This window comes from Lithobates pipiens, unplaced genomic scaffold (genome assembly GCF_037356315.1).
Source record: "Lithobates pipiens isolate NorthernLeopardFrog02 unplaced genomic scaffold, aLitPip1_a1.2 Scaffold_13, whole genome shotgun sequence".
Lineage (NCBI taxonomy): Eukaryota > Metazoa > Chordata > Amphibia > Anura > Ranidae > Lithobates > Lithobates pipiens.
This window is the reverse complement of record NW_027507718.1, coordinates 112,470,856-112,491,640: the sequence shown is the minus strand read 5'-3', so window position 1 is coordinate 112,491,640 and position 20,785 is coordinate 112,470,856. Positions and strand designations below refer to the sequence as shown.

Below are 20,785 nucleotides of genomic sequence, written 5' to 3'. Positions count from 1 at the left end.
GGGAATAAACTGTGTCCCATCATTTTTATTAGTGGGAGGAATAATTGTTGGAGTCATTGGTAGGAAGATTGCCCCATCGTTGGTGTCACCCCACTGTTGGTGTCAGTGGGAGGAATAGTGCCTCATTGTTGGTTTCAGTGGTAGGAGGTTGTCTCATCCTTGGTGAAATATTTCCTTGTACCAGTGGGAGAAATAATGCTCAAAGGGCTGCATATGACCCCCAGGCCACGGTTTGAAACCCATTGTTCTACACTGAGAAAAATGTAGTTAACCATGTATTGAGAGCCACCTCCAAGCAATTCTATTCATACAGTGCATCCAGAAAGTATTCACAGAGCTTCACTTTTTCCACATTTTTTTATTTTACAGCCTTATTCCAAAATGGATTAAATGTATTTTCCTCAAAATTCTACAAACAGCATTCCATAATGACAACGTGAAAGGAGCTTGTTTGAAATCTTTGTATATTTATTAAAAATAAAAAACAAAAAAGTACAAAAGTATTCATAGCCCTTGTGCAATAGTTTGTTGAAGCACCTTTGGCACCAATTACAGCCTCACGTCTTTTTGCGTATGATGCTACAACCTTGACGCACCCTTTTTTTGACAGTTTCTCCCATTCTTTTTGCAGAACCTCTCAAGCTCCATCATGTTGGATGGGGAGCGTCAGTACACAGCTATTTTCAGATCTCTCCAGAGATATTCAATCAGGTTCAAGTCTGGGCTCTGATTGGGTCACTCAATGACATTCACAGAGTCACTCCTTTGTTATCTTGGCTGTATGCTTAGGGTCATAGTCCTGTTGGAAGATGAACCTTTGCCCCAGTCTGAGGTCCAGATTGCTCTGGAGCAGGTTTTCATCAAGGCTGTCTCTCTACATTGCTGCATTCATCTTTCCCTTGATCCTGACTAGTCTCCAAGCTCCTGCCACTGAAAAACATCCCCACAGCATGATGCTGCCAGCACCATGCTTCACTGTAGGAATGATATTGGCCAGATGATGAGCCCTGCCTGGTTTCCTCCAGACATGACGCTTGCCATTTAGGCCAAAGAGTTCAATCTTTGTTTCATCATACCAGAGAATTTTGTTTCTTTTGGCAAACTTCAGGCGGGCTGTCATGTGCCTTTTCACTGAGTAGTGGTTTCCGTCTGGTCACTGGTCTTTGGCCAGCCAAATGGTCCGGGGCTGAAGTGGTTAAAATGTCAGGTTTCTGTGATGTAAAAAAAAATGAGACAAAGATAAATAATTTCAGTACTTTTTCCACCTTTAATGTGACTTATAAACTGTACTACTCAGTTGAACAACAAGCTGAAATCTTTTAGGTGGAGGAAATCAAAAGCTAAAATATGGTTGCATAAGTGTGCACACCCTTAAACTAATAATTTGTTGAAGCACCTTTTGATTTTATTACAACACCCAGTCTTTTTGGGTATGAGTCTTATCAGCATGGCACATTTTGACATGGCAATATTTGCCCACTCTGCGTTGCAAAAACACTCCAAATCTGTCAGATTGTGAGGGCATCTCCTGTGTACAGCCCTCTTCAGATCACCCTACAGATTTTCAATCGAATTCAGGTCTAAGCTCTGGCTGGGCCATTCCAAAACTTTAAACTTCTTCTGGTGAAGACCGTGCAGGTTTAGGAGATATCCAGTGTAGCTGTAGGTAAGCCTAATTATAGGCTTACCTGTAGTATAAAGTGGTTGTAAAGAGTTTACAACCAATTTAAATATGAGATCTGGTATCAAAAAGACCTCAAATCTCATATTTACACTCAAATGCAATATAAAAATAAAATAATAATAATAAGTCCCTCAAGAGCTATGGGCGGGAGTGACATTTTGCAATGGTATGGAGAAGGGTGAGGGCCATCTTCCCCCTCACTCGTCTCCATACCCAACAAGGAGAAGCATCCGATCGCCTCCACCGCTACCGACGGCTCCGGTAAGTGGCGGAGAGAATCGGGCCATGGCTGGAGAAGGGGGAGGGGCTTTCCCCGCCACCAATTTGTGGCAAATCCACTGCAGAGACCACTATTATCAGAAACCGGACTGCCCGCTGAAGCAGAGGATACCAGAGTTATGGCTAGCTGCTGCCATAACAACGATATTCCTCTTCAAAGTGAGGACGTATATCGGCGTGCGGCGGTCAGGAAGTGGTTAATGTTGCTGTGGGCCTCTTGGTAGCCTCCCTGACCAGTTTTCTTCTCCCTTATCAGTTTGTCTTCATCAATTTTGGAGGCACATTCAGTTCTTGGTCACTGTTGTATCATATTTTCTCCACTTAATGATAACTGTCTTCACTGTGATCCATGGTGTATCTAATGCCTTGGAAATTCTTTTGTACCCTGCTACTTAATGATAATGTTTAACAATGAGGTCCCTCTGATGCTTTGGAAGCTTTTGCTGTAGGATGCGAGTAAGAAAATGTCAGGAAAGAACTACTAGAACAGCTGAACTTTATTTGGGGTTAATCAGAGGCATTTTAAATGATGGCAGGTGTGTACTGACTCTTATTTAATATGGGTTTGAGACCGCTTTCACACTGGAGCGTTTTGCTGGCGCTATAGCTTTAAAAATAGCCTGCAAAACACCCTAAAAGAGCTGCTACATTCACACTGGAGCGGGACGCTTGCAGGGCGTCAGAAAAAGTCCTGCCAGCAGCTTCTTTGGAGCGGTGAAGGAGTGGTGAACTTGCCACTCCTCCACCACTGCTCCCCATTGAAATCAATGGGGCAGCCCTGCGATATCGCCGGCAAAACTCCACTCTGCCGGCGTTTTGCGGATGAATTTAACCCCTTTTCGAATAGCGCCGCTAAAATGATGATAAAAAAATAGTGCCGCTTTACTGCTGACGCCAGTGGCGGCTCAGTGTGAAAGGGGTCTGAATGTGATTGCTTATTTCTGAACACAGCTACATCCCAAGTTAGAGGGTGTGCACATTTATTCAACCACATTATTTTAGTTTTATTTCAGTTTGTTTTCTAATTGAGTTTTACATTTTATAGGTCACATTAAAGGTGGAAAAAGTTCTGAATCTAGTAATCATTGTCTCATTTATTTACATCACAGAAACCTGACATTTTAACAGGGGTGTGTAGACTTTTTATATCCACTGTATGTTCATGTGATTTTTTTTTTTTTCATTTTGTATTTTTAATCAATTTCACATTGTCATTATGGGGTATGGTTTGTAGAATTTTAATGAACATTCTGAATTTAATTAATTTTGGAATTGGTCTGTAACATAACATAAAATTTGGAAAAAGTGAAGTGCTTTGAATACTTTCCGGATGCACTGTAGAGATGGGGGTACACATGAAAGTGGGCAATGCACAGAGCTCCCTTCTCCCTCAGTGCTGTTGGAGCTTTGTCCCCATAAGGGTGCCAGGAGTATTCTGTGCCCCAGTATCAAAGAAAGATTTGTGTCTCAATTGTTGTCATTTTACTGACTAAAACTGTAATGGTTAATTCTTGATCTTCAACACAGGCAGCTAGACATGCTTGGTCAAACCATGACATGATATGCAAAGACATGCATTTCATATAGTGAGGACATTGACAAATCTCTGTTAAATAAATCAGTTGCATGTCTTCCATCAGATCCACCAAGTAAATTTACTCTTTAGAGCCATGGGTCTGATCATAGTTTGCATACTTGTAGTTCTTGTTTCTTGATTACTAGTGCTGACCAATTCTGATTTGAGATTTTTAAAAGGTAACAAAACGGTTCCATACTTTAAGTTCAAACTATAGCAAAGATAAAAAATACATGATACAGTCTGTTACTGGTATATAACACATTGCATTCCCACCACCTTGAGTTCTCCCTTAGTCTTATTCTCTCTTGATTTTGCCAGTAGATTTGGCATTTTGTTATTTTATTCATAGCTAAAATTTAAATGAATCAATTGCACAGATTTCTGCAGCGTGTACAATTATTGCTACTAGTTGATTTTTATTGGCAATTTCTGAGTATAAAAATGGGATGTTTCCGAGGTTTTCACTGTTCAGATATGTGTCTCATTTTATTGTCACACTATTTCCTGAATGTGACTTTTCAGACGTTTACTTGCACATCGCAAGATCTTTCTAGTGTGAATTTTCTTGTGTTAACTACTACATTTCACTTAAAAACAGGAAGACACTTGACATTTGTCATCGGCTATAATGACCAGTTAAGAGGATGTGGTGAAAGTTGATAACGTTGTTCTTGTGGTTTTTACGTGTGTACAAACTAAAGCCTTACTTCTAAAATGCTGTTCAAAACTGGAGGTTAGATTTTCAATGATGTTTGTTCACAGTGTCTTATCTTTATTTTCCTGTAAAAACAATACTTAAAGTAGTTATATTGTAAAGGCAAACACTTACCTGAGCCCTCTTTCTCTCCGGTGCTGTGCCTGTCTACAGCAGCTCTTCACCCTTCTCCCTCTTCTCAGGGAAGACTCAACAGGAGCCAGAGTCAAAGCCTGTGAGGAGGGAAGGGGGGTAGGGCTGAACCAAGCTGTTTGTGTCTATGGGCGCACACAGCCCGGCTCGAGAACATGTCTGCATGAGTGTGTCCGTAGCAAGTGGCTTACTGTGGGGGCACTCAAAGAAGAAAAGGAAGAGCAGAGAGTGTAGATGGGGGACCCCAGAAGAGGAGGCTTGGGAGTCACTCTTTGAAAAATTTCACAAGGGGTGGGGGGGGGGGGGGGGTAAGTATATTATGTTTATTTCAAGAAATTGAATCTTTACAAACGCTTTAATGCATTCACTATTTTCATAAATAAAAAAAGTCCCTTAACAAGTGTTATCCATAATAGCAGCATCTTCACTGTGTTAGGCATTTTGGAAATTTTAAAGTTTTTAGCAAAATATTTTTACTACATTATATAAATATTAACCTTAAAATACACTTCTTCCTTTCTGATAAATCCTAGATGTTATTAGAAATGTTTGGGCTCTTAGTTTTTAAAAACACTATTATTAACTGGTCTTATTTTGTGATAACTTGTAGACGGGGAGGGCTGCTCAAAGCTGGAGGACAATAGGTGTCCCTACCGATATTCAGAAAGTGGAATCAAGCGTCAGAAGTGTGGACAAATCTGACAAAGTGCTTCCGCTGTGGATATGACTGTGTATGGCCTCTGCCAGCGCTGCTTTGACTACAGAGCCAGGGAGTGTGGCTGGAGCAGTGCTGGATGAGGCCATACACCGCCATATTTACATCTGAAGCACTGGGCCAGATTTGAGCAGCATCTTACCCCACATATGGTCTTATTTTGTTGTGCATATCAATTTTTGTTTAGTGAGAAGCTTGAGAATGTTGTGCCTTGATGAATTTTGTTGTCATCTGTAGATAAACTATAATAAAACCATAAGATGCCATATACAGACAATGTGGCTAAAAGGATAGTGAACATTTTCCTTTTAGCACAAAGTACAAACATTACTGAACAATTTAAGTAATTAATACTAGTTGTAATAATAAAGTTTACCATGACATAGTTCATTATACTAGATCAGAATTTATATTGTGAATTTAAATTTTCCCTGATATGATGTGATCCATCCTCAGTAAAGGGGTGGTATGCATATGTAAGTCTCTGAACTCAGAGTCTGCATTCACGTGCCATTTTCTGCAAGTGGTGGTGCATACCTGAGTACAGCAGCCTACCCCCATTCATGTCTATGGGTGGCTGTACAAAGCCCCAGGGGTTTCCGGAAGTCAGAGCATGTCTGCATGCTTAGACTGTAAGGAGGATAGTGTCTGCACAAGCCCATAAAGTATATCTGAAACCATTTCTGTCATTTTTGATGAAGTAGGGAATGGTCAAATCGCTTCTCAGGTATTTTTATTTTTCGACCTGTGTCCAACCAGAATAGTTCTCATCCTTTCTTGACCTGTAGACACAACAGAAAATAAGAGGAAATATCATCTTTAAAATGTTATTGAAACGTATGCCCTCATTGGAAGATTTCTCATTTAGTACTGTTATGATGACAACTGAAAATGTTGGATTATCCATCGCTTTCAGTCTTGCTGATCACCAGAAAAAATAGAGTGAATTTCCTTAGCGGGATGCAGACAGCAATGAAAACCTGCGAGGGCAGCTCCAGCTATGTGACTTCTTAACCACTTCCCACCCGGCCAATGTACATATATGGCCGGATGGGTGCTCTCTCTTTCTCAGTGAACATTCAGGAATGTCCTTCAGGAGGAGGGGGATCGCGCACGCACCTGCGCAGCGGTGCCATTTCGATGCGCTCGTGTCACCCGGGCACGGCACATCTCCAATCGGCAGGAGGGCTCTGTGATTGGCCCTCCTGATCACGACGGTCGTGTCCAATCACAGCCGTCATATGATGTAAACAAAGAGCAGGTTGCTAGGCAATCGGCTCTCCTCTCACGGAAGTTGTCGCTGAGGAGAAGAGAACAGAACGCTGCAGCCGGCTGGTGATCAGTGAGTATGTGCTGTTTTTTACAGCTTTTACTCACTGATCACCAGCCTAGTGTAAACACACGTCACCACACAGTGTAAACACACATGTCCCCAAAACACATGTCCCCAAATAATAAAAACACATGTCCCCCACATATGTCACACTAAAATCACATGTCCCAACGATTATCTGCACACACATGTCTGTGATCACCTGTGCACATCTGTACATGATCATTTTCGTACATATGTCCGTGATCAGACAAACCAATTATTATACACTTAACAGAATTTTTTTTACCAAAAACATGTAGCAGAATACATTTTGGCTTCAATTTATGACAAAATTAAATTTTATTTGATTTCTTTTAAAATAGAAAGAAGAAAATATTGTGTTTTTTTTTTTTTTTTTTTTTAATTTCCGCTATTTTTTTGCTTCTATCTCGAAAAATTAAAAACGGAGTCGTGAATAAATACCACCAAAATAAAGCTCTATTTGTGCGAACAAAATGCTAAAAATTTAATTTGGGTAGAGTGTAGCATGACTGCGCAATTGTCATTGAAATTGCGAGAGTGCTGAAAGCTGAAAAATGGTCTGGGAAGGAAGGGGGCGAAAGTGCCCTGTATTGGTTAAGGAGTAGGGATAAAAAGTGACCTAGCATTCATATTACCAGAGCATTCAGATGCTTCTTTCTGATGGCAAATATAATAATTCAAGTGTGTTAAAAGTATTTCCTCTGCTGCACACCAAGTTCAGTAAAAGTATTACCTCTGATGCTGAGCAGGTCTAGGGTCCTGACTCCTTACACTCCCATTTTAAGGTTTCCAGTTTTAGAGATCTTGGCATGTCCATTATGCTCATGTACTGCAATTGTATCTACAGAATAACTGGTAAGTAAATACTTGGGCAACTGAAAGGTAGAAGATCTGGCAACCAAATCAATTAATTCATTGTCAGATAAGTTCAGTATGCCTTTTTCAAGAGGATACTGTGTTTCTCTACAGTGTGGTTAGCCTAGTCTGATGGCTTTTCTTGATCTAATTTTATAGAAAAGCTATTATTTTAGATTGTGGCATGCCACTTTTAGTATATTGACTGTTTTTATTGAACGTCTGCAGTCAGGTTTTCTGGCTAGGAACACTGTGGAAGAGTGGTAGGACGCTATTCATATTGTGTCAATACCGTAGATAGGATCATATTTCAGGCTAAAGGTGTAATGTATGTTTATTTTTCCTTATTAGAGTTGGTGTGGCATATATTTCCATCCCTGTGAATTCTGAGAACACCGTGCAGAATGTCATTCAGGAGGTTCTTTTCCAAGTTTGCCGCCAGGTATCATCAGTTTCATTCTATGTTATCTTTTAGTGGCTGTACACATTTCTATGAAATGTTGTTTTTCCATAAGGCAGCCCTTTTGTTTTTAACAGGCCGCCAATGTAAGGCAACAGCTCAGGTCTGTTTTCCACTACTAGAATAATGCGTTGGGGTTCTGCTCAAAATAAATGGCACCAAAATGCACTGCAGTCTGCACATTACTGTCCTTTTTAGTAATGCATGTTAACAAAACATTTTACCACAATACTACAGTGTAAACAAGAAATCTGTCTTTCAATATTCAATTTGTGTGTATAATATTACACACAACCATGCTCACATGGATTTTGCATGTTTTTTTTGTAGAAAGAAGATCTAGAGGATTTCAGACTGGTGGAAATTCTTATGGGTTGTAAACAAGGTAAGAAGTTAGAATTTTTATTCTGTGATGGCAATGGTAAAACAGAGCAGGCATTGCATATACTGTAGATGTGAAACTGTGCAAAAATGTACAATGTTGCAGCATATTTCGTGCAGGTTTAAGTGTCTGTTTATGAAACAGAGATCAGCAGTGAGGCTCAGAATCTCCGGTTTATGTAGCTGATATGAGGAGCAGAGAACATGTTCTCGGCTTCTCATCACACCATACAACCGTTCTGTCACAAATAGCCAGTTTATGAAAGAGAGATCTGAAGATCTTACAGCCGTTGCACTGAAATCTCTCCCTTCCAGATTCATCAGCTCAGAGGTGGGGAATCTGGGAGAGAAGCTGGTGCGATTAGAGGAACACTACATTAGAGTACACCCCCTCACATTTTTGTAAATATTTTCTTTTCATGAAATTATCAAGAAATTACACTTTGCTACAATGTAAAGTAGTGAGTGTACAGCTTGTATAACAGTGTAAATTTGCTGTTCCCTCAAAATACCGCATTTATCGGTGTATAACACGCGCCGGCGTATAACACACACCTTAACTTTAAGAGGGAAGTTTCAGGAAAAAAACTTTACATGGCCCCCCTGCATAGTACACAGCCCCTGTACAACAAACAGCCCCCTTTCATTCTAAAGACCCCCCCGCACTCCTAGCGCTGTGGGCATACTCTAGAGTTAAGAGAACTTCACTGACACCAACACTGGGATGGAGAGCATGGACACCAACCACTGAGCTAAAGAGAACTGACACCAGTACCGAGATGTGCTATTCACACTGTGTGTTTATCTGCAGTCATTTTAGCTGTGTTTAGAGAAAATAGAATTCTATGGGCATCCAATATCCATTTTGAAACTCTAGACGTGACTAAGCCTGCTTAAGGGCCAGTTCACACCAGGAATCGCACAGCGCATTCCTGTGCAATTCACATGAGCTTCAGTGTGATTTGAGCCCATTTATTTTGAATGGGTGAATCGGACTGGACCGCACTAAAAGTAGTGCATGCAAGAAAAAAAAAACACACAGCAACAAGATCACATAGTACTTCTATACCAAGGATATTTAATTAAAATTCATGGTCCGGTCCATACATTTTTTTGCCAGTTGAGGTCTGAATCCAGCATAGTCCCTTATTTACATCACATCGCATTCTTTTACATCAGTCCACCTGTTTTCATCCTAGCCCCCTCTTTACATTGCTTCCCTCACATCATCATAGGCCCTCCTTCGCATCAGAGCTCTCTTTACAGTACAGTCCCCCCTATGCATTATAGTCCCCAATCTTTACATCTCAGTGCCCCCTCACTTAAAAGTCCCCTCCTTTTACAATACATGTCCCTTTTACATTATAGCACCCCCTTCTTCAGATCACAGCCCCCCTTTTACATTGTGTCCCCACTTTACATTACAGCCCCCTTCACATCAAAGCCCCCCTTTTACAGTATAGTCCCATTTTTAACATTGCACCCCTCTCAACATCACAGCTTCCTGTTACTCCAAAGTCCACCCCTTAACATAGCAGTCAATTATTTGCATAAGGCAGTCTGCTTTAGCAGCACAGCCCCCCTTCCTTTACATCAGTGTGCCCATTTCCTCCTCCGCTTTCCTTCCACTCCTAACTTGCAGAGCATGGGAGGTGCAATAGGTCTGAATGGAGGGCATAATATTCTCATCTTCTCCTATTAACACAGAAGTAATTGGTTGCAGTGTAAGCCAATGAAGCAACTAAACGCTGTAGTATACCGGCATACCCCACTTTTAAGTACACAATGGGGCTTATTTACTAAAGCTGGAAAGTGCAAAATCAAGCTCACTTCTGCATAGAAACCAATGAGCTTCCAGGTTTTATTACCAAAGCTTAATTTAACAGTCTGGGGTTAGAAGCTCATTGGTTTCTATGCAAAAGAGTTCTCAAAACAGCTGTTCCTTCTCCCAAGTCCTCAGAGCAACTCCCCTTTGTTTCTGAGCACATGGCTTGTTCAAAGTCCTCCCCTCACTTTCTGTAAATCATTTCCTGTACTGAGCTCATGGAGCACTTCAACTGGTTCATTTGCATATTAGCTTATCTAAACCATAAACATCAAGAAAAATAGCTATAGCAACACAGATTGCGACCTGCATTTGGGGTGTTGATAACTTAACATTGACACCATCAGCAAATCCCAACTGCAGTGCGTTTTGAACATGGTGCTGAAAACACACACAGAACGCAGGTTTTCCGCACTGCCTTCTGGTGTGAATTTGGTACTTAAAGTAGGAGCATTGAAATGCAGAAAAGTGATCTGGGAAGGATACAATTTGTTTATCCTTCCCAGATCATTTCTGCATTCAAAAATGCTCTACACAAGAGTGCCAGTATAAATGTGGTCTGCTTTCAGCTTACCGTATGTATGGTCAGTGGGAATAGCAGTGGAGAAGAATAATCTGCATCACGCCAGCACAGTTTCTTTTGCAGGAACGGCTCTGAGCATGTGCATTTCTGAAACATAATTTTTGTTCAAATTTCTGTAACAGACAAATAAACTTTATATACATGCACACATAATTTGCTAGCCCCTTCTGTACTAAGGTACACCACAAATAAAAAAGATAACCATGTTTATTTTGACAGCATTTAATAATAATGATTGTTCTTAATAATCTCTCTTTTGATGCAGTGCAGAGAATGGTGCTTCCAGCTGAAGAATTAATTCTTGAACGATTAAGAGATATTCGCAAGGTTTGTGTTTTTATTTCAAGAACTTAACCAAAACGACTTTTTCAATTTTGCTGAAGAGACGCCACTAAGAACACCCCAAGGTAGACATTAACAAGCAAACCACTAAAGTTGGTGGGGGCAAAGGACATTTATTAGGGAAATCTAATTGCTAGAAAGTTTAGGGTGACTCATTGAACTAAACTTGGATTGTAAAAGTTATTAATGTACTGAATGCCATTCTTTTCTATCCGTATTGTATACGGGCTGCTTGCAATTCCTTCTCTAACATTCTTATCAGACATACATACATAGTATTACAGTGTATTCCTTATAATTGTAAATTAGCCAAATAAACTTCCTTTGTGCTATATTTCAGACTTCTATACGTCAAATGAGCCAAACCAGGTTTTACTTGGAAGAAAATACAAAACCTGATGTTCAAGTAGAGCTTTTGGTTAGTGGTTTGCCAGTCTTGCTATCTGGGGAAGAATACACTAATATCTTAAGAGATACCTTAGGAATAAAAGGTAAGTAAATGCAGGCGACTTAACTTGGATTAACCTTTTTCTTATATTTTTTATCAACTATTAGGGTTTACACGGCTTGTATGATTGTGAGGTTATTGCTGGTGTTTGTACTTTCAGCAGAAGCGGGTATATTTTATGTAGCAGTTGCCCTATGTTTTAAATGATATTTATGTAATTTTTGAATAATGATTGTAGTGGATGATTTTCCAGATATTTTTTAAAACAATTATGACTGTTTCTTTTATTCACCTTGATGGCTTTTATACATGCAGTGCTGCAGTTTTACCTTAAATATTCTTCCAATCTGTATGGAGTTTCGGCTCGTGTAGGGTTAGGCTGTTGAGGCTTGGTTAACAGCTTGTATGTAATAAAGTTATCCAATTTTAAATGTGGTTCCAGGAAAGACCTAATAAAGTTATCTAAGCTAAATTTGGAGCATGAACTATACTAAAGACATATTTTAAATTACTTTATTAGACTTGAACTAGACTTCAGAACAGACTTGAACTGAACTTAACACACCAATTAATGCAGCGCTGTGTACATTAATCCACCTTTTTTTTTTAATGTAATGTAAGTACTTGAGTGCTACTTGATATAAGTCTCTGGCAGACTCGCTGTACAGCAGAGCTCAGACTAAAGCTGACCACAGATGGATAGAATTTTTGATCGAACATTCTTAGGAAAATGCATACGAAAGTTCTCTGAACATCTGAATGTGTCAAAAGATTTTGTTTGTTTTTAATATTTGATTTGATTTTGAAATTAATGGACTTTACCGAACAATAACTACACTGTTAGAAATTAATTTCTTTGAGAAAAATGTTCCATCCATCTTCAGATTTTCTTTTTACTGCAGTCAAAAACAAACATCGAGTTGACCCACCAATAAGCAAAATTAAGGAACTTTCTTAGAACATTCTTCCCTAAGAATTTTTGGTTTAAATTCTACCCATCTATGGCCAACTTTAGAGAGGTGTCATGGGAAGAAGTGTCCCAATTGAAAGATTTCTCCTCTATGCCTGTTCTGGTGGCTGCTCAAAATTTTAAATGTATCCTCACTTTCATTTTCCGGTGGCATTGTTGACCAGAACAATAAGGGAGACTAGGTCGCCAATGGGGACACAGACAATAATACAAACGAAACAGTGGTTCTAATCCTTCATCACTCCATCCAAATCTGAAAAATAAAGTTATGCCTTTTAGTTCTACTTTAAGCGACACATATAGGTCTTATCCCTACCCTGGCCTGTGACTAGACAGTGAAAGGAAAAACACCAGACTAATAAACCCATCTAATATTCTACTCTCTTGCACTGCTTTTTCCTGCAATCAGCATGTCCCATGTTACTACTTGAATAATGTTGCACAGCTTACAAGCTCTGTGTGCAGTTTTGCACATATTCAGCACTGTGATGTGCTAGCTAATGTGGCAAACACATAGTATTAACTTACACTGCATTTTTAAACTAGGTCTAGATTTTGTTTAGTTCATTCATATTTTGTGTTTTAATGTCACAATGTTTTTTGTTTGTTTTTTCCAGAAAATGTGTTGACTCTGGTTCCAGCCTATGCCCCTCAAGGTGAATTATATTGTACTCTTTTTTTTTTTTTTACACTCACAATGGTACTAATTAGAGTATTATTAGTGAATGTTGGAAAGTATGGTTTCAACAGATACTCTACATTGTGCATTCATGAGTTACACATTTTTGAGTCATTTCAGTTGCTTTGAAGCACTAGTAAAGTTTTGAAAAATGTAAATCTGTTTATATAATTTCATACGAATTGTTTGGCAAATAGTGTATTTTTTCACATTGTATTACATGACGTGAATTTATTTACATCAAATCTGTGCTTTGTGCATTCAGGGCATGGATACAGGTTTACTGCACACTACACTGCCAGTACTTACCTTAATTCCTAATCCCTCGCTGCACTGTTCATATGACCTTCATATGACCTTACAAAGGGATGCTCCAAATCCCTTTGTAAGGTCTGAATTGAGTCTGGGACTACACGAGGGACCCTTTACCCTCATTTTACCATTCAGGTCTGATGACTGGCTGCTCAGATATGTCCTACTTTATAGAAAGAAGAGAAGAGGGTCACAGATTCCCAATATTATACTCTGGAAGTGTAGTTTATCTTAATTGTACAGGACTAGTATTCGTTGACTAAGGGTTATATGCTGCTACCTTCAGTTGATTGGACACTGGAAAAAACTTTCGTAGGGCCCGCCCTAGAATGTACCAATCTAACCCTGCCCACCCTGTGAGGTTTCAGATTTTTGCTAGTTTCGTTAGGACAGGGGTGTCCAAACTTTTTTCAAAGAGGGCCAGATTTGATGGAGTGAACATGTGTGAGGGCCGACCATTTTGCCTGACATTCTTTGAACCATTAAAATTCAGTCGTCCGAGCACTCATACACTGCCCAACAAGAATTCTCTTGCCTTTGTCGCACTCGTTCCCGACACACAGACGAATGCTCTGCTCTTTAGGGATACCGTTAATTCTTAATGCTACCCCACATATTGGAAACGTGGGGTGCTTTTGGTGCAGTGCAATTTTTAAAAAAAAGCTCTGGGACTTCTTTCCCTGCAATTTTGTGGGTAGGGAAGCCCATTGAAATGCATGAGCTGCCCTACACACAGCATCAGCCACGCAGATGGGAACCAAGGGCTTGTTGGAGGAGCAGTAAAACCACATGGTTAAGCTGTTTTTACCACCTCCAACTTCTCCTCCTTTAGCTGCAGAGGGAGCAGCTGGGGGTGTACACATGCTGTGGCTGCAGCTGGAGGTATACCCAGGGTGAATGGGCCTGCACTGCAACTACCCCGCAACTGTGTGGCTTGCACAGTTGTGGTATAGTGATGCTGCATTTACGGGCTTAAAACAGGGGGTGAGGAGGCAACATAATGCCTCTTTACCGCCTTTCAAATGCCTCTGAAAAGCGATCTGTGTATAGATTGCTTTACAGAGGAGGAGCAGTCCTGGCTGCTATCACACACACAAGCCCCACAAAAGCAGTTCTGATGGTACAAGAATGGGGGGGGGGGGGGTGTCTGGATTAAAATTAACACAGAGACACATGCATACACATACAGACACATACATTCATACAGACAGACATGCACACACATACATACATACAGACAGACAGACATGCACACACACATACATACATACATACAGACAGACATGCACACACATATACATACATACAGACAGACAGACATGCACACACATACATACGTTCATAGAGATATACACACACACACACACACACATAAATAAAGCCTTTTTAAAACGAATCTAGCTTGGAGCATAGTACTGTACCTTTCCAGCTTCCTCATTCAGCTGGGTACTGCACTGTAGGGGGAAGCAGAGAGCACAGCACACTCCTCTGCACTTTACTTTCACTTTTGAAGCAGACGGAGCTTCTCACAGTGCCGGGATCGGGCTCATCTGACAGCCCTGATCCCGGAGCACACCAGGCGGGCCGTTCAAAACCGGGCCGTGATTGGCCCACGGGCCAGACTTTGGACATGCCTGTCTTAGGAGATGGACCATATTACGCCTCCGAAGAAAGAATTTTCTTGTTAAATCATTTAAATTTTTTTACATCTGACTGCTTATTGCTTTGCACTCCCGAGTAGTTTCTGAAACGGTTACCCTTTGTGTGTACCCTAGTAACCATAGCCAGAATTGGGTAGTTTTCCCCTCCTATCTGGACATATTCTCAGAAGGATATGGTAATACAAAACACTCCTCCTAGATTACTTTTCTGTCCACCTGTTCTGCCCATTCCAGCTGCCATCTTCTATAGAGACACAGTCACAGCAATTTGGTCAATGACTGGGTTAGGCAGCGCCTTCTCTGGGCATGCAAAAGCTCATACGTTCTGTTCTCCTGAGCCATGAGTACTCCATTGTGGATCCCTAGCAATAATGGATCATAGATGCTAGGGAACTGGGAGTTAAAGCCAGAACAACGTGCGTTCTGTTGTCGGCCTACAGGAAACACAGAACACTGCTCAGGGTGATGGACATTTTTGTCCCAGAGCAATGCCATATATTGACACCTCTCCCTTATGACTCTAGCTCCTTCTCAGGCATCCACCATGTGGCCTGTTTGACAAAAGCAGATTTCTCTGCTACTGTGTTTGGAAAATGTTGACACTTGGTTTTCCAGAGGTCAGAAACAGTACATGTCCTCTTTTCACTCTGACCCTGTTCTGGAAGCACAGGCATAATCTCCTTTACTCAAAGATTATATAGAGGAAGGTATTGAGGCTTTTCCTCCTCCATTTTATGAGGTACAAACTATGGCTTCATGCCAAATGCATTCCACTGTGGACACACAAGTGCTGTGCATAGTCTTTGACTAACACTTGATTCTTCACAGCCAGAACAGACCCTTAGAGACTGGCAAAGTCTAAAATGACTTTTTCCATACACCCAAGATCATCTATGCACTTTGTTGGGACTGGTTGAAACCTGATAGTTTATACTCTAAACCAAGAAAAAGAAACATACAGGGTCCAAAATGATGTGTGATGACACACAATAATGTCCTCAAAGACTGTTTACCTAGTATAGGTAGCGTCACTCTAGTCAAAAAACTGCATACATATCAAAAAAGAAGGGGTGTTGTCCCTACCAAGACAGTGGGGACCCAGGGGACCACATGAGTTACACAGAATACAATGTTGGGAAAAATAGAAAATTTATTGTTTTTAGTTAAAAATTCAATAAATTCCCCAATGGGAGATAATAGCTAAGACACGTGAACATGCCATATATCCAAAGGCCACTGCATCAAATGGCCACAGGATATGGAAATGCACAGGACAAAAAAAAACAAAAGACAAATAAAACATAAAAAAAAATCGTCCGGGCGCCAGATATCTATGCGCCGATGTCCATGCCACAACTAATACATTGCGTGCAAAAATATATTGTACAGCGTATAAACATATGGCATCAACATCTGTGCCCCTGGGGGGGATCGAGCCTACTGACTACAGGTTTAAAAAGGGGGAGGGGATGAACTGATGAACAGCAAAAGGTAATTGCTGGCTGAAGATGGAGAGGATCCACATAATAGTGATATGGATATATAGTGAGAGAACAATGTTCATTGATGAATGATTATTTCAGCAGGGAAGGAGTTGCTAGTATGTTAGTGGTGTAGACATAAAGTTCTAAGCCAGGCCTGAGAAAGGGCTGTATGGTATCCTACACGTGTGCAATTAGAGGGAATGGGTGGCCTCACAATATCCTATAAAATTCATAGAAAATATTAACGTGTACCATCATCCAAGTTGAATGGGATAGAGGTTTGGGAGTCTGAGCCCCAACCAGAACTCATCAGAGGCGAAAAAGCAAGCAGACTATCTCAGTACAAATTATAAAGGTACAAATAAAGTGCATACACAAGCATAAAAATTTTACAAAAAACAGACAAAAAAAAATTCTTAAAAGCACAGATGACATGGTATTCCGACTAGGTTCACGGCTTTACCGCTTCATCAGGATATAATATCTGTAAATAGATAAAGATTCCATAACAATGTAGTAAAAGTATTATTTATTTTAGACAATACAATTAATGTAGTGGGGAAAGCGAGGGGTCAAGGTATAAGGCTGCTTACCCACACTCCACACTCCAAGCGCAAGCAGGGCACATGGCACGCCCGGTAGAGCCTCCTACGGCGACTGAGGGAGTGTGTTGAAAAAAAGGGCTAGTGTCTAGATGGAATAATGAGGTAAGATAAATTGCCAAGTATTAACAGTAAATAAGTGCCGATATAGACGGGGAAGGGGTCCCAGAGTGTAGAGTGACAAGAGAGGGACTGAATTTACGATGCTGTTGAGAGATGCAAACCAGCTAGTTACAGGAAGAATGTGGGATAATGGGAAAGGGGAAACACAGGAATACAGGCTAGGAAAGGAAAGAGGGGGCAGGAGGAGGAGAAGAGGAAGGAAGGGGGGGAGGGGAGCGGAGGCGTAAAAAAAAGGGGATGGGGGGGAAGGAAGGGGGTGAGGGTGCTAGTGATGGACAAGGAGACAGGTGAGTGTAAGGGTTGGTGAACAACTCGCAGAACAAAAAATGAACAAGTGGGCTGAATGACATGCAGTGCAGGTGAAAGATAAATAAACAGTGCCACCAATAGTGCATGGATGAACAGGGAGTGCATATGGGGTTAACATCTAATAAAGTGCCACCTAGTGTATAAGTATGCGCAGCATAGGTACCTAATTGGCAATGATGCTAAAGTATGGGACCCGGAGGTGGAAGTATCACTGGTATCGGGGTATGTAGATATAACCAAAAATAAAGTGAGCTCAGTGCTTACTGCAGACAACAGCAGATGCACAATATCATGGTGCATAAAGCAATATGAGTGGAGCCTGTTAAATAGTATACTAGCGTAAATGTGCAGTTACTTATTCCAAGCCATATCCGCAATTTTCTAGGACATGGCTGGATAAAGGGCCATACAATAAATAGCACTAAGAGACTTACCAGCGGCAACAGATGACCAAGACCTCCTCCGGGTCCGACGCGGGCCTAATGATGAGCAGGAACTGCCTGCTATAAATGTCTCCCAACCCCTCTTGCCCTTTATTCTCCCCCCTTCCCTCCCCCTCTTTCTTTTCCTAGTCTGTATCACTGTTTCCCCTTCCCCATTATCCCACATTCTTCCTGTAACTAGCTGGTTTGCATCTCTCAACAGCATCGTAAATTTGGTCCCTCTCTTGTCACTTTACACTTGCACTGCCCATCACCACTCTGGGACCCCTTCCCATCTATATCGGCACTTTTTTTACTGTTAATACTTGGCAATTTATCTTCCCTTATTATTCCATCTAGACACTAACCCTTTGATTTTTTCAACACTCTCCCTCAGTCGCCGTGGGAGGCTCTACCGGGCGTGCCATGTGCCCTGCTTGCACTTGGAGTGTGGATAAGCAGCCTTATACCTTGACCCCTCTCTTTCCCCACTACATGAATTGTATTGTCTAAAATAAATATTACTTTTACTACATTGTTATGGAATCTATCTATTTACAGATGGTATTTCCTGATGAAGCGATAAAACCACAAAAATAGTCAAAATACCATGTCATCTGTGCTTTTAAGAATTTTACTTGTCTGCTTTTTGTACTAATTGTTGTAAAATTTTTATGATTGTGTATAGACTTTATTTGTATCCTTCTATAATTTTTACCGAGATAGTCCGCTTGCTTTTTCGCCTCTGGTGTGTTCCGATGGGGCCCAGACTCCCACACCTTTATCCCGCGTGTGCAATTAGGACTATACCACTGGGGCAACAAGAGGAGTGAAACCAAGAAGACCGTAACACTGCAATTAAAGTCCTAAAGCAGTCTATATTAGAGCTGCATCTCTGTTCATCCATCAGAATGACAAGAGCTGACTTGTAGTCCTTATACAATGTAAAGTATTCAAAGATCTGGTTAATCAGTCCTTTTGCTTTACCATAATCGGCATGAAATATCAAGCAGAGTTAAGTATAGGAGCCAGCCATACAATATCCTCCTGAAACGAAATTAACGGTAAAGCGGTTTGAGTGACCTCATGTGCCTTGTGCACAAATCTTCCAGCTTTCCCTCGGTATGAGCGTTGAACAGCGTATATATATCCTCCAGTATTCAAACTTCATAGCACTCTTCATGCTGTGCAACAGCCATCCAGCCTCCCTGGCTTGCTGTAGGCTCACTTCTGGGACATGATGGAAAGGAAAGGCATTATGTGACACTGATATTTATACTGCTCCTACATTTTTGCTGAGATCTATGCTATGGAAAAGGATTTTAAAAAGAAATGGACTATTCCAGTAGTGGTTTCTGCTACTGCAATTCTCCATAAACACCTTACAATTCATAATGAAGATGTTCCTCCTTTAGGGATTTTGCTTAATTTCCAGATCCAGCCCTACAGCCAGCAATTGCTGCCATGTTTATTCGCCTCGCCAGACTATTGCTGACCTGCCTTTGAACATTCTGCTCTCTTAGAACAGTTGGAACCGATGCCTTTAGCCCTATTGATTTTGTTTACACTCTTGAGAATGTAATCTGCCAAGTCGCAAGACTTGCTCTTATCTCTCTACATATGCACAGTATTTTCTGGTTAAAAGCTTGGTCTACTGAACATGCTTTTAAGAACCGTCTTCTATGCATGCCATTTGATGGTAAAGGCCTCTGTGGAGATCCCTTGACAAATATATCAAGAAAGTAACTGAGGGAAAGGTGCTCTAAAAAAATAAAAAAGACCAAGTTTCCTACCTGTATGGCTTTTATCTTAATTCAGTGAAATAGATCTTTCCATAATCCCCATTCGTCAATCTCAAAACTAAGTTTTATAACTCCCTTTTGTTTCAAGCCCTGGTCCCCAAAGGCCACCGAGTCTTTGCAGAAGCTCTTTTCTCAATGAAGTGGCACCCCCACCCCTTGCAGTGGGGGCATCTGTTGGCATTTGTGCCACTCTAAATCCGAAATGCCCTAGACCTCTGAGTCCAGTCTTTAATTTACTAGGAGTACAAAAAAAAATTATATTCCATCTCATTCTTTGCTCTGTTCTTAAGTGTACACCTGTGTGAGGTCCATGTTTTGCCTGCAAGGGATTCACAGGAGTACAGCCATAGCTTGTACCTCATAAAATGCAGGAAATCTGCCAGCTTCACGCCAGCGGAAGGCAGATTTACTAGGAGTACAAAAAAAATTATATTCCTGCTCCTTCTTTGCTCTGTACTTAAGTGTACACCTGTGTGAGGGCCATGTTTTGCCTGCAAGGGATTCACAGTGATACAGCCATAGCTTGTACCTCATAAAATGCAGGAAATCTGCCAGCTTCACGCCAACAGAAGGCAGATTTATTGACTGTCATGTACCATTTTCTGGCACAGGAGAACGGTTTCAAGGTTTCTATTTAGGCCTCGTTCACACTGGAATACTTATGCACACAAGCGTACTCATCCTATGCATCCACGTGCAGGCAGTCCTATTCATGTCAGTTGGAATGCATTGGCTGCATGGACAGTCGCTGCTCCCTTTTTAAATAAATTTTTGTATTTTTGCATTTTATATATAATACAGTGTTCTTGTTATCTGCATCGCTCGGTTCTTCAGGAAGGTGATCTGTAATATTAAGGATTAACATGTTGTTCCTGCCCTTCCTTTCAAACCTAAGCAGTGATTATTTATCTGAACTGTTTTCTTTCTGTATCTTTGTTATGACCAAAGCCCAACAGGGATGAAAATGTCACTGTTTTTGCACTGTTTTCCCTACCTGAATGAATTGAAATAAAGATTTTATGCATATGGCATTCAATGTTGCCGACGTTTTTCATGAAGATTGTTG

At 40.8% G+C, this 20,785-nt stretch overlaps 1 protein-coding gene across 1 annotated transcript in view; it reads left to right on the top strand.

Moving 5' to 3' along the window:
* Positions 1–20,785, top strand: part of DGKQ (diacylglycerol kinase theta) — a 257,471-nt gene that overhangs the window by 169,294 nt on the left and 67,392 nt on the right. Inside the window, exons 10-14 of the mRNA XM_077475396.1 lie at positions 7,668–7,758; positions 8,107–8,161; positions 10,831–10,892; positions 11,248–11,398; positions 12,943–12,981. Of these exons, the coding sequence (XP_077331522.1) occupies positions 7,668–7,758; positions 8,107–8,161; positions 10,831–10,892; positions 11,248–11,398; positions 12,943–12,981 (398 nt within the window). The remainder of the gene's footprint in view (positions 1–7,667; positions 7,759–8,106; positions 8,162–10,830; positions 10,893–11,247; positions 11,399–12,942; positions 12,982–20,785) is intronic.